This window comes from Phocoena sinus, chromosome 15, assembly GCF_008692025.1.
Source record: "Phocoena sinus isolate mPhoSin1 chromosome 15, mPhoSin1.pri, whole genome shotgun sequence".
NCBI classification, from domain to species: Eukaryota; Metazoa; Chordata; class Mammalia; order Artiodactyla; family Phocoenidae; genus Phocoena; species Phocoena sinus.
This window is the reverse complement of record NC_045777.1, coordinates 4,975,458-4,988,255: the sequence shown is the minus strand read 5'-3', so window position 1 is coordinate 4,988,255 and position 12,798 is coordinate 4,975,458. Positions and strand designations below refer to the sequence as shown.

The 12,798-nt window shown below is 49.0% G+C and overlaps 1 protein-coding gene across 1 annotated transcript; it reads left to right on the top strand.

Moving 5' to 3' along the window:
* Positions 1–226: 226 nt before the first annotated feature.
* C15H20orf85 (chromosome 15 C20orf85 homolog) lies at positions 227–9,930 on the top strand. The gene is made up of 4 exons (XM_032606724.1): positions 227–342; positions 2,333–2,414; positions 4,040–4,141; positions 9,504–9,930. The coding sequence occupies exons 1-4, from the start codon at positions 236–238 to the stop codon at positions 9,663–9,665; spliced, it is 453 nt and encodes a 150-aa protein (XP_032462615.1). The 5' UTR covers positions 227–235; the 3' UTR covers positions 9,666–9,930.
* Positions 9,931–12,798: the final 2,868 nt, after the last annotated feature.

The following is a 12,798-nucleotide window of genomic DNA, read 5'->3' as shown; positions in this document are numbered from 1 at the left end:
TAAGGTCTTGAGGTTTCCCCAAGGTTTTCCGCAGAGAAGGGCTGCTGCACCCGCGAGCCGGCAGGTGGGCAGGGAGGCGGGCGAAGAGCGCAGCTGCGGACTGAGACTGGCAGTGGGCGCACGGAAGCCGCGGAGCCAGGCGGCCACAACCTCGCCAGGTGCTGCGCCGCCTCCGCCTCCGCGTGCTGCGTTGCTCGGCAACCCGTCTCCTAGGCGACGTGAGACGCTGAGCCCAATGACCGAGGGTGCCGGGCCCTCCAAGACCCCAGGCCCCATGGCGCAGAAGCCCATCAGCAGGGCCGCGGCCGAGCGCATGAACCTCGTGGCCCAGGACGAGATCTGGTAACGCCCGGGAACCGGTAACCCAGTGGGCTGGGCCGTTCCCACCTGAAGTGTTCAACCTGGCGGCCTCAGTTTCCCCACCAAGTCCTGGAGGTGATCGACCTCTGGGCGCGAAGAGCGTGCCCTGGAGGTGGTCGGGGGCCTTGCGGAAAGGGACGAAAGAGCCTTTCTTTCTCTTGTCTTAGGCACACCACAAAGGCGTGAAAGATTTTGCATCTGCCTTTACAGCCCGCTGCAAAGCTTTGCTTGCTGAGATACGACTGATGTGTGCTTACTTTTAATATTTACCAAATGTTTAAAAAATCTTAATGTTTGTTCAGTTCGAATGAGAGCACTTCACATTCTCTCTTGCTTGTCCTGGTTTTTGAACAAGAAGTTTTAATTTAAAGAATAGATCCATTTTCTAAAAGATTTATGTTCAGCAGACATCTGTAATGGATGTTTTTATTTGGCATTCTATCCCATTGCTAAATAGTATCCCATCTCTTTGAAGTTTTAACGGGTATGGGAAGTTACTAATTTAGATGCAAGTAAGTAAATATTAGCAACAACAAACCATCATGGCTCACCTCTTAAACTTCAGTTATCCTATTGTCATCTCTATGACTTTTACCATTTCCTTGAAAACCCTGTAATAGTCACTTCATATTTTTCTTTAAATTAGCTTTGTTTCACTTAGTGAACTTATTTTTATAGGAAACTTTATATCACTTTTGAAAATGGAAAGCCAGTATTATTTGCAATAAATACATGCTATTATTATTCTTTAAACCTTTATTTTTATCCAAGTACCCACTATAGGAAATATAACCTAGCAGGGTATTAGCAGGGTCTGTTCCCTCTGCCTAGAATGCCCTTTTCTCTCTGCCCCCACCAAACAAACTCCTACTCATCCTTCAAGACCCAAATCAGATGGCCCCTCCTCTGTGAACAGAGCCCAATGAAGCCCTTAGACTGTTCTGTTCCATGTCCAAATTTGAACACGTGAAACGTGATTATTCCAAATTGGGATGAGCTGTAAATGTAAAATACTAGATTTCGAAAACTTCATGCCCCTAAAAAGTGATACCAAAATTAAGTTTACCTGTTTATTTTTACTTTTTTTAAAATGTGGCTCTAGAAAATTTTAAATTACATATATGGCTCATATTTTTGTCTCATGTTACAGCTCCCTTGGAAATAGACTCTGCTCTAGATGCTCAGTGCCCAGGGAAAGAGCTTGGCCGGGGCCTCTGAAACTGTGCCCAGGGAAAGAGCTTGGCCGGGGCCTCTGAAGCTGCTGAGACATCAGAGGGGGCTTGGGGTGCAGATACTGATTCCAAAATAGGAAAAGAAACTTGAAAATCAAAATGAATAAATGTTTAATCAGATTTTTGCAAAATGCAACACACCCTGCTCTTCAACTGCAATTCAGTTCAGCTCCTGGGTAGTTATGTATAAATTATATTCGAGCAAAAGCAGGGCCAGGATTAGGGTGGGATGAGTGAGACATCTGGAGTGCAATAGTTAAGGGGGGGACTCCATCTCAAGGTCATGCAGGTGCTGGCTCTGTGCTTGCAGGAACCTGAGAGTGGGCACCTCCTTAAATTTTGCATCCCAGGGACTTGCTCACTCTGGCCTGGTCCTTGCTCTGAAAACAAAGGAACTTTATATGTACCTCCATAATGATTTAACACTCCCCCATTACTATAGGTCCAGGGGCCCCCAAAACAAGGATTCCATTCCTAGATGACCCCTCGGGCAGAGTCAGCCCCGGTTCTGTCTGCTCCCCAATGTACCACTCAACCAGCATCTCTGGTTCTTAGACATGTGTCTTCCTTACATTAGTGGGAAGTCCCCAGCGACAGGGACTCCTGCTTCCTCCCTGACACGGAATCATCCTTCAGTCCAGATGCATTGAAGAATGTAAAATTCTCCCCATTGCACCTTAGGGTTTGCTTCTTTAACCCTTTTCCAATGTTGTCTGGCATTTAAGAGCTTTCTTTTTCAGGAAGTACCGCCTGAAGGCTGAAAACGAGGCACGGCAAAACTGGGCCCCGAACTGGGGATTTTTAACGACCCCCCTCGAGGAGGTAAATGTAAATTTGATGAGCTTGGAGGTTATAGAATCAATCATTTCCAAGAATAAATGGTTATGAAGTGTATAATTTGCAAGAATAAATTAAAGAGCATGTTGTAGGCGAAGACGGCTGACATCTGAAGTTTCCTCCCATTCACAAATTTATTGAGTACTTACTATGTGCCAGGCACGTTCTAGGTGCTTCATCTGAACCAGCTCATTGAACCCACACGACAACCCCTGTGCGGAGGGGGGTGCCCTTTGATGTCCATTTTCCAAATGAGGAATTTGAGCTCAAAGAAGTGCAAAGTTACACAGTTCAGAAAGAGAGGCACCAAGGGGAGATGCTGGTCTGGCTGATTCCAGGGTCACTTGGCCTTGGAATTCCCACCTGTAAAATGGGGTGACGGTCCTCACTGCCTCACTGAGTGACTGTGATGTCCAGATGGAAAGAGAGGAGAGGCCAAGTGAATATCAGCATGATTAATAGGAAAATACTCTTGGTATTTCCTACACCAGATAGGAAACAGGAACGAGGAAAAGGACCAGGCATAATTAATAGGGAGTGATGGGGACACCAGCAAAGAGACCACTGACCCCATCCAGAGGCAGCCACCATCAGCCCAGCTGAGGGCTACCAGGCAAGCAGACTGGCTGTATTTTCTGACTGTTCAAGAGAGTCCAGGTCTTCCCCGGTGGCGCAGTGGTTGAGAGTCCGCCTGCCGATGCAGGGGACACGGGTTCGTGCCCCGGTCCGGGAGGATCCCACGTGCCGCGGAGCGGCTGAGCCCGTGAGCCATGGCCGCTGAGCCTGTGCGTCCAGAGCCTGTGCTCCGCAACGGGAGAGGCCACAGCAGTGAGAGGCCCACGTACCGCAAAAAAAAAAAAAAAAGAGTCCAGAAATCCAGACGCTTTAATGAAATCTCTGAGTCTAGAATAGTGGCTTGGATTTATAAGACGCCAACAGGCTCGCAGAATGCTTGTGTGAGCTTCACTGGGATTGTGGCCAGTGGTTTGCAACCTTCCACGTGATCTCCAGGACACAAAATGAGGAAACCACATTTCTCTGGAGGGAGGCAGAATCGCACAAATGCCGCATAATTCAAAATGTGCGTGATTCTAGGCAGCGTAAAGCCCCTTTGTAATTCACCCCGTCCCACTAGCGCTGAAATTATGCCATTCTTAATGAGTATTTTTAATACTTAGAGAGTTGCACAATTTGAAATTTTATGCATAAAACGAGTCCTTATTAATATAATATGCATAAAAGAGTCTATATTAATATTCCTTATGTGTAATTAAATTGGGTTTTTGAAGGGTTCAAAATTGCTTTAAAAATGAAAAGGGGGGATGGAGGCTCTCCTCATAGTTTACAGGTTGGTCCTGAACCTTGCTGCCATGCTTTAGTCTAAGTCCATAACCTGTGATGTGTTCTCAAATCACTCAGCCGGGCTGTAACCAGGCAGTCTGCAAGGGCCTGGGGCTGAGCTGGCCTGTTGGCCAGTCCCCACTCCACCCCTTTCTAACTGTGATCTGAGCACCACCTTACCTGTAAAGTGCCTTGTCCTGGGGGGGCAGTGAGGGGAAGCTTCCAAGGTCTCAGCCTGCGGGGCCCCATCCCTGGGGATTGTGTTTCAGCTGATCGAGTGTGAAGAAGAGCCTGCCACCCCAAAGCCCAAAATCGAGCTTCCCGAGCGCTTCCGCATCCGGCCAGTGACCCCAGTGGAGAAATACATCAAGGTTCGCAAAGTCCTTTTAAGTACTTGCTTTCCTAAGTAAGAAATCAACCCCACCGGAGATGGTGTTTCTCCTGTGTTGCTCCTGGTGGGCCCACCCACCTGCACAGGTAAGAACACAGCGGCGCCTGGCCTGCGGGGAGGCGGGTTTCCAGCCCTTTCCAAGCGCACACATGGGAGACACAGCGGGTTACTGGTCCCTACACGGGCGGGACCTCAGAGGACAGAGGAAGGAGTTGGGATTTGAACCCGATTTGCAATGAGAAGCAGGACCACGGCGTGTTGAGAATTGCCTTTTTAAGAGATCGCTCTTTTTTTTTTTTTTTTTTTGCGGTACGCAGGCCTCTCACTGTTGTGGCCTCTCCAGTTGCGTAGCACAGGCTCCGGACGCGCAGACTCAGCGGCCATGGCTCACGGGCCCAGCCGCTCCGCGGCACGTGGGATCTTCCCGGACCGGGGCACGAACCCGTGTCCCCTGCATCGGCAGGACTCCCAACCACTGCGCCACCAGGGAAGCCCTAGCTCTTATTTTATTACTGTCCTTTAGTTGCTCCCCATACTGAGTGCTTTACATGGTTATCTTATTTCCACAACATCCCTGGAAAGTGGCTATAATTGCCATCAAACCCATTTGGCAGATGAGGAAACTGAAGCTGACAAAGGCTGAATAACTTTCCCAAGGTCAAGTGGGTCTGATTCCAAAGCCATACTCTTAAATGTTATTTTTTGACTGCTCCTTCAATAAAGACACACACATACACACACATACATATATATATATATATATTTATTTAAAAATCAAACTCCACAGGCTGCTTTGGAACCTTTTTTCACTTAACAATATACCCTATATATCTTTCCATGCAGTTAATTACAGCACTCCAAATCATTATTACGTTAATGACTGCATTTTTCTCCATTGTATGGGTCGACCATGATTTGTATACCCTTCCCCTATCTCTGGATGTCTAGGTTGTACCCAGTTTGCAAGGAGCACCCTTGTAGACACAGTGTTTTGCTCCCGGTCCGTAAGTTTATTGGGAGACGTGCCCAGAAATGCAGTGGTTGTTCAAATGAACCACACACGTGGGGAACCCGCTCTGCCCGCACAAACTCCGACTGGAACGCTAGGGCTGGCCAGCGGACAGGGCAAGAGGGGCAAGTAGAGGCTCTGCTATTTCTCCACTGCTGGGTTTTAATTCTGCCCCCTCCCTACCCCCACCTCCACCCCGGAAGAGGACACAGGGGCCCCCGAGGGACCCTGCTGTCTCTCCTGGCCACGAGCGGTCCCCATAAGTGCCTTGCCCCTGGGGAAGCTGGGCCCCTCCCTCTGCCATCCTGACAAATGGCTCCCGTGCCTGCTCAGGCTGGGTGGCAGCTGCCACCAGAATCATCATCTTTTCGAAGAAGGCGTTCCCCCCTAGAGATCAGAACAGCACAACCTTCTGGCGGGGGGAGAAGAGAGGAACTGTCCTGGGACCAGAACAAAACGGAACATGATTTCTCCCTGTGTGAGCCTCTGCTTAGAAGGCCAGGTGTGGAAGCCACACCCCTGTCAGAGCCTGGGGGGGGGGGGGCGGGGTGCAGTGGACGGGGGAAGGAGTGGAGGGTCAGTCTCATGATCCAGCAGAGAAAGGCACTTGGCTTGTTTCCCTCTGAGCTTCCTTCCTCGCCGAAGAAATGGTTCCCGTCTTCCTCCTTCCCATCCCCTCTTCAGGTGGACAGACCCTTAAAAATACATTTATGGGGCTTCCCTGGTGGCGCGGTGGTTGGGGGTCCGCCTGCCGATGCAGGGGATGCGGGTTCGTGCCCGAGTCCGGGAAGATCCCACGTGCCGCGGAGCGGCTGGGCCCGTGAGCCATGGCCGCTGAGCCTGCGCGTCCGGAGCCTGTCCGGAGGCCACAGCAGTGAGAGGCCCGCGTACCGCAAAAAAAAAAAAAATACATTTATGGTTTAACAGGCATCCTACACCCCAAAGGGCAATGCCGTGAAAAGCCTCCTTCCGTCCCCCGAGTCCTGAGAGCTGTTGCCCCCCGTCTCTGCACCCTTCCCCTGATGCAATATGCCTATCCAAGTGGATGTGGAGGGTTCTAGCCCTTTTTCCTTAGTACAGAAATTATACCATATTTTACATCCTTTATGCATCTTTTTTTCTCTTAGCAGTTTGTCTTCAGAGTCGTTCCATCTGAGAATATAGAGAGCGACCGCATTCTTTCAAACTGCTGCGTAGTTTTCCGCGGTGCGGAGGGGCTGTGGCTGAACGGGTCCCCGTGGATGGACACGTAGGCTGTGTCCAGGCATTGGCTATGACAAACAGGGCCTTGGTATGTGCGTGTGCAGGTATTAGGATGTCTTAGGATAAATGCCTAGGGATGGATTGTCAGGTCAAAGAGCGTTTGCATTTTCATTTTTCGCAGATGACGGTAAGATTGCCCTTCACAGAGAATTAACAACAGATTCTCCCATAAGCTCGTTCACGGTGGTGTTTTCATCTCTTCATCTGGTGGGTGAAGTGTGGCATCCCAGGGTGGGTTCTGACTGCATTTCTCTTACCAGTTGGAGATGGACTTGAAGGCTGGTCCCGTGTGTCCCTGAGGTCCCAGCATCGTAGAGAACTGGCTCGCTGGAGGAAATTCTGGCCTCGTTGGCATTTGTTCATGACCCTCCCAGCATGGGGCCTCTCAAGAGATTAATTTTAATACCTCAGCAAGAATATATGTTAAGGGGCTTCATCTACCAGGACCGTCCCCTCCGGCCACCGCCTCACTCAAAGATCCTTTGAGCCAAGTGTGAACTCGTAACCCCAAGCATACTAAACCTCTTCTTCTCGGTTCTTCTGCTGGAACAAATATTCCTCACTGCTGGCTTGGTTCAAATCCCCCCATAAGAGCAGAACAGAAGATTATACCAAATGGAAGGGAGAAGCCTGCATAAACATTGAGCCTCATTTTCCAAAAATTTTCCAAATTTCAAGGAATTGACAAACAAAATTTTGGGGTTTTTTTCATTTCAGATAGAATCCCATTTCCCTTCTGGTTTTTAATTAAATTCAATTGTTTTTCATTCCTGTGGCATCTATGGTTTGGGGGTGTGTGTGTGTGTGTACACACACGTATCATAAAACCTTCTAATCAAACCTATAACTGCCAGGATACCATCTGACAATGTTGCCACATATTTTATAAAGGGCACAGTGAACTGTAGTATTTGATATTTCTGCACCTTACTTTTTTCTCTTTTTCGCTCTTTTACCAAATAAAAATTATTTCATTGGGTCGTGAATTAAATGTGTTAAGCACTACAAGATAAAGAGACATGTTTGGTGATCGTTACTTTCAGGGAAAATGTGATCTCCGAGGCCAGCTGATTGGAGCGTGCTTACGTTCAGCGCACCTTACTTAGGGACCCTGGCTCTTCTTTCTGTCTTTGCTTTCTAATTTTCTCTTCCAGTTTTATTAAGCTATAACTGACATACAGTACTAAGTAAGTATAAGTTGTGCAGCGTCATGAGTTGACTTACATACGCCATGAAATGATTATCGCAATAAGTTTAGCGAACGTCCATCTTCTCATATAGATACCAAATTTAAGAAATAGAAACAAAATTATTTTCTCCTTGTGATGAGAATTCTTAGCATTCACTCTCTTAACAGCTTCCATATATAACGTAGAGCAGTGCTCATAATATTTATCCTGTCGTACGTTACATCCCTAGCACTTGTTTGTCTTATAACTGGAAGTCTGTACCTTTTGACCACCTTCATCCAATTCCCCCTCCCCCACCCCCACCTCTGGTAACCGCAAATCTGACCTCTTTTTCTACGAGTTTCTTTGTTTTTGAAGTCCAATTGACCCACAACACTTGTTCGTCCTTATTATACAACACAGTGATTCAATATTTCTAAACATTTCAAAATGATCACCGTAAGTCTCGTTACGATCTGTCACCATACAAAGCTATTGCATAATTACTGACTATGTTCCCCACACTTCACATTTCATCCCTGTGACTCATTTATTTTGCATCTGCAAGTTTGTCCCTTTTACTCTCCCTCACCCATTCCTCTCCTCCTCCACCACCCCTTTGGCAACCATCTGTTTGTTCTCTGTTTCCATGACTCTTCTGTTTATTTTTGTCCATTTGTTTTGTTTTTTAGACTCCACGTGTAAGTAAAATCATGCAGTATTTGTCTTTCTCTGTCTGACTCATTTCACTTTTAAGTGCCCATCTATGTTGTCACAAAGGGGAAGATTTCATTCATTTTTATGGCTGAGTAATATTCCATTGTATATAGAGACCACATCTATATCCAGTCATCTGTTGATGGGCACTTCGGTTGCTTCCTCATCTTGGCTATTGTAAATACTGGTTCAATGAACATAGAGTTGCACGTATCTTTTCAAATTCGTGTTTTCATTTACTTCAGGTAAGTCCCCAGGGGTGGAATTCCTGGAGAGTATGATAGTTCTGTTTTTAATTTTTTGACAAACCTCCATCCTGTTCTCCACAGTGGCTGCACGAATTTCCATTCCCACCAACAGTGCAGGAGGGTCGCTTTTCTCCACATCCTTGCCAGCACTTGTCATTTGTTGTCTTTTTGACGATGGTGACTCTGACAGGTGTGATGATTAGTGACAGTGAGCATCTTTTAATGTGACTGTCAACTACCTGTATATCTTCTTTGGAAAAATGTCTATTCGGGTCCTCTGCCCATTTTTTAATCAGGTTGTTTGTTTTTTTTTTGATGCCGGGTTGTATGAGTTCTTTGCATATCTTGGATATTAACCCTTTATCACATACGTTTGCAAATATCTTCCCCCATTCGGTAGGCGGCCTTTTTGTTCTGTTGGTACTTTCCTTCTCTGTGCAGAAGGTGCCTTTGCGTTTGATGTAGTCCCATTTGTTTATTTTTCCCTTGCCTGAGGAGACATATCCAAACAAATATTGCTAAGACCAATGTCAAAGAGTGTGCTGCCTGTGTTTTCTTCTAGAAGTTTTATGGTTTCAGGTCCTACCTTTAAGTCTTTAATCCATTTGAGTTTAGTTTTGTGCATGGTGTGAGAAGTAGACCAGTTCGCTTCTTTTGCACGTTGCTGTCCCGTTTTCCCAGCACCATTTATCAAGGAGGCTGCCTTTTCCCCACTGTATATTCTGCCTCCTTTGTCATGGATTAAGTACCCATAGAAGTGCGGGTCCATTTCTGGGCTCTCTGTTCTGTTCCATTGACCTATGTGTCTATTTGGGGGCCAGTACCGTGGTTCTTTCTGTCTTTTCCACACCAGGCGTACCGATCCTGTTGCCTCCGTGGACACGCCTCGTGTTGCTGTGGCCCAAGGCGACTCAACCCCCTGCCTTTCTATTCCAGGTGCTCCCATCCCCTCCAGTCCCAAAGACGACCCAGGGCTTCATCGGCTGGAGATCCGGGGTGCCGGGCCTGAACAAGTGTCTGGAGCACGATTATGAGATCAGAAGCTGCAAAGGGGCGTATGCCAAGGAGCTAAACTGGCCGAAGCAAGGTATCCACTGAGTCCAGACAGAGACCCCGGCCCCTGGGGCAAGGAAGGGTGGACCGCCAGATGCCGGTGCCCATGCCCAGGAAAGGAAGAGCTCCCCAGCCTCCCCCCCAAGGACAGGGTTCCCCTCCACATCTGCTCATGGGATATTGTTGCAAAGAACACAAAACAGCCCTTAGACGTTTTCAATTCATCAATGCCCCCCTTCCGGAACATTCTTGTAACCTATTCATTCTTGTAACCTATTCATTCTTGGCTAATGCAATGAATAAAGCAAAATAGACCCTCTGATTTTTTTTTTAATACCGTGGGAATTTCTAGGTATAGCTTTTAAAAACACGATGTGATTCCATTTTTAAATATTTGTCTAAACCCTTTAACGTCACCTTCAATCCCCCTTCTCAGCATCCTTGTTGTAATGAGGTTGCTGGCCAGGTGTTTCTGTACCCAAATCCCCCTGGGCCTGCTTTTCAGGAGGAATAAAGCGCTTTGAGCACCCCTCGACACTCCTTCCCCAGGATATCTGCAATACGTCAACAACTTTAAAGCAAAGACGAGCACAAGATGTGCCATTGAGTGCGGACTTCCTGGAGAGGATGGGTTTCCCAAGCGCTCTGTAGAAAACCTTCCCCGATTACCTGGTCCATCCCCCCACCCACGACCCCCATCACCACGCAGACAGCAGCTGAGCTGGGCAACGAGGCCATCGTCCGTTCCCCCGTGGACGTTTGACATTAACCCCCTGGTCAACATTTGACTTCCGGTCCCTGCCTGTCCCTGAGGCTTTGCTTCACCCCCTACAAATGGGGCTGGGGGTGGAGAGTGCGCTGTCCAGTTGGTGAAAGAGGGCAGCAAGGAAGAGCCAGCAGGCCCCGAGGCCCCGCCAACCGGACCCCAGGCAGTAGGCAAGCAGAGAGTTTGGAGGTGGCCTGTGAAGGTGGGTCGGTGTTTCGTTTCTGAGTAGCAGAGGATGGTGCCTCCTTCACGCCTGGGGTGGGCAGAGGTGGGGGGCAGCCATGGCAGTCACCTGCCGTCCACAGAGTCACGTTCCTTCCTCCCTCTGGTTGGTCCAGTGTCACTCTTCACGGGATGGGTTCCTCCCTGGGTTTGCTTGAGTGAGGGGGCTGGAGGCGCTTGTATCTCATGGAATCCACCTACAAGCCCCACCCATCCAAACCTTTCCTGCTCACCTTCCTGTCCAGGTGTGGGTGGGAGTGCTTTACCAATGCAAGAATCCCTCATCTAGAACCTTTCCCCGACCCTGGACACTGGCCTCCTCTAGCACACTTCTACAGGGGCTCCATGACTTTGGGGACACCAAATGCTGGGGGACAGAATTCCTACTGAGTCTCGGCCATCCCCTGCAAGTTCTGGGCTCAGTGTCCAAATGCCAGAGGCCCCTGGCTGAAGAGCTTCTCTTGCTCAGGGATGTGGTTCTCTACAAAGCCTGCAAGCTGTGCTTTGAGTGACTGGGCTTCTCACTGGGGGGTGGGGCTGCTGACTGCCAACAGCTCCAGAGCGAGCCAGTCGGGCACTGAGAACAGAGCCACAGGGCAAAGCCTCCTCCCAGATACCTCGTTGGTTCTCTGCCCCACACGGCCCTCCTCCAGCCCAGAGCTGGAAACTCAGGTTCTCACGGGCTGCCCAGCCTGGAAGAGCAAGAACATGAGAGAAACAGCCCTTCATGAAGCCTCGTCATTCCCTCTGAGTGCGGTGCCCACACTCATCACCTGCCACATGGGTCACGTGGGCCACGGCCACCAGGAAATCCCACGGTCATCATGCTCACATCCCACCTGCCACCCACAGACCACACATTTAAAGGAGAAATGTTGCAGCTCTTTAGGTCCTGAGAAAAAATAGGACAAAGGTATCATGGGCTACACTGTGTCCCCCCCTAAAAAGATCTGTCAAAGTCCTAACGTCCAGCACCTGTGAATGTGGTCTCATTTACAAATAGGGTGATTGCAGAGGGAATGAGTTAAGATGAGCTCATACTGGAGTGGGGGTGTGGGGTTAATCCAATGTGACTGGTGTCCTTGCAAGAAGAGGAGAGACACGGGGAGGAGACAGCCACGTGAAGACACAGGGAAGAAGCCACGTGACCACAGAGGCAGAAATTGGAGTGATGTATCTACAAGCCAAGGGATGCCAAGAACTGCCGGCAAACCACCAGGAGCCAGGAAGAGGCAAGGAAGGATTCTACCCTACAGGTTGCAGAGGGAGCACGGCCCTGCCGACACCTTGATCTCAGACTGCCAGCCCCCAGAACCGTGAGAGAACCAGCTTCTGTTACTTAAGCTGTCCGGTCTGTGGTCCTTGGTTATGGCTGCGCAGGAGAAGAGCAGAGTATTGAACACATTTTGCTGCCTCCCTCTCCCCCCGCTCAGAAAATACCCTCCTCTGAGCGCGTGTCCTTCATTGGTCTTGACTCAGGCTGTGCCCGCATGAGACAAGCTCACGTGGCTCATTCAACTCCAAAGATGTTTCCAATCACCCAGATGTTTAGCCTGATATAGACTAAACAACAGGATGCTTGGCCAGACTCGTCCCACTTAAATCCTAATGTTTTGGCATCTCGGTCATCACCGCAGGCGAGGCATCTACCCATGAAGAAACCCACGTCCCTTGTTGGGATCAGACGCCGTCCCTGTGGTGGAGCAGAGCAGCCAGAATCTTCTGTCTTCGAGCTTTGCCTCGACCCCGCCAGGGCTGAATTTCTGTCTGCTAGGCGTGAGGTAGCACACACCTGGGCCTGGGACACAATTCCAACGGCAGGTGCAAATTTTTGTTCTAATTCCTGATCATAAAATGAATCTGTGAGTCATCTTCCACAACAGCGTGGCAACAAAAAAGTCTAGCAAAAAAGATGGGCTCCCTTGACGGTCTGGACCCCAAGCCTCAACAGGAATTCAACGTGCCCAGTTTGACTCTCCTGAAACTTGCTGGTGGGTTGACTTTAATTCTGACTTTAACTGGCTGGTCTGTGTTGATCAGCAGCCTGGATGTAGGTCAGTGCTGTCACGGGAAATGACCCAGAGCAGCAGAGCAGGCCACACTGCAGTGCCAACAGCTGAAACTTCAGAAAGGCTAGGAGGCCGGGTCGTAAAGGTTTTCAGGGCTGTCCCGGCCCTGGTACCCACCGTA

Excerpts from the sequence above, each read along its gene's own strand:
- C15H20orf85 (XM_032606724.1), top strand. The coding sequence starts at position 236 with ATGACCGAGGGTGCCGGGCCCTCCAAGACCCCAGGCCCCATGGCGCAG. Across the intron at positions 343-2,332 it reads GTGGCCCAGGACGAGATCTG|GAAGTACCGCCTGAAGGCTG; the intron begins GTAACGCCCGGG and ends TTTCTTTTTCAG. Across the intron at positions 4,142-9,503 it reads CAGTGGAGAAATACATCAAG|GTGCTCCCATCCCCTCCAGT; the intron begins GTTCGCAAAGTC and ends TTTCTATTCCAG.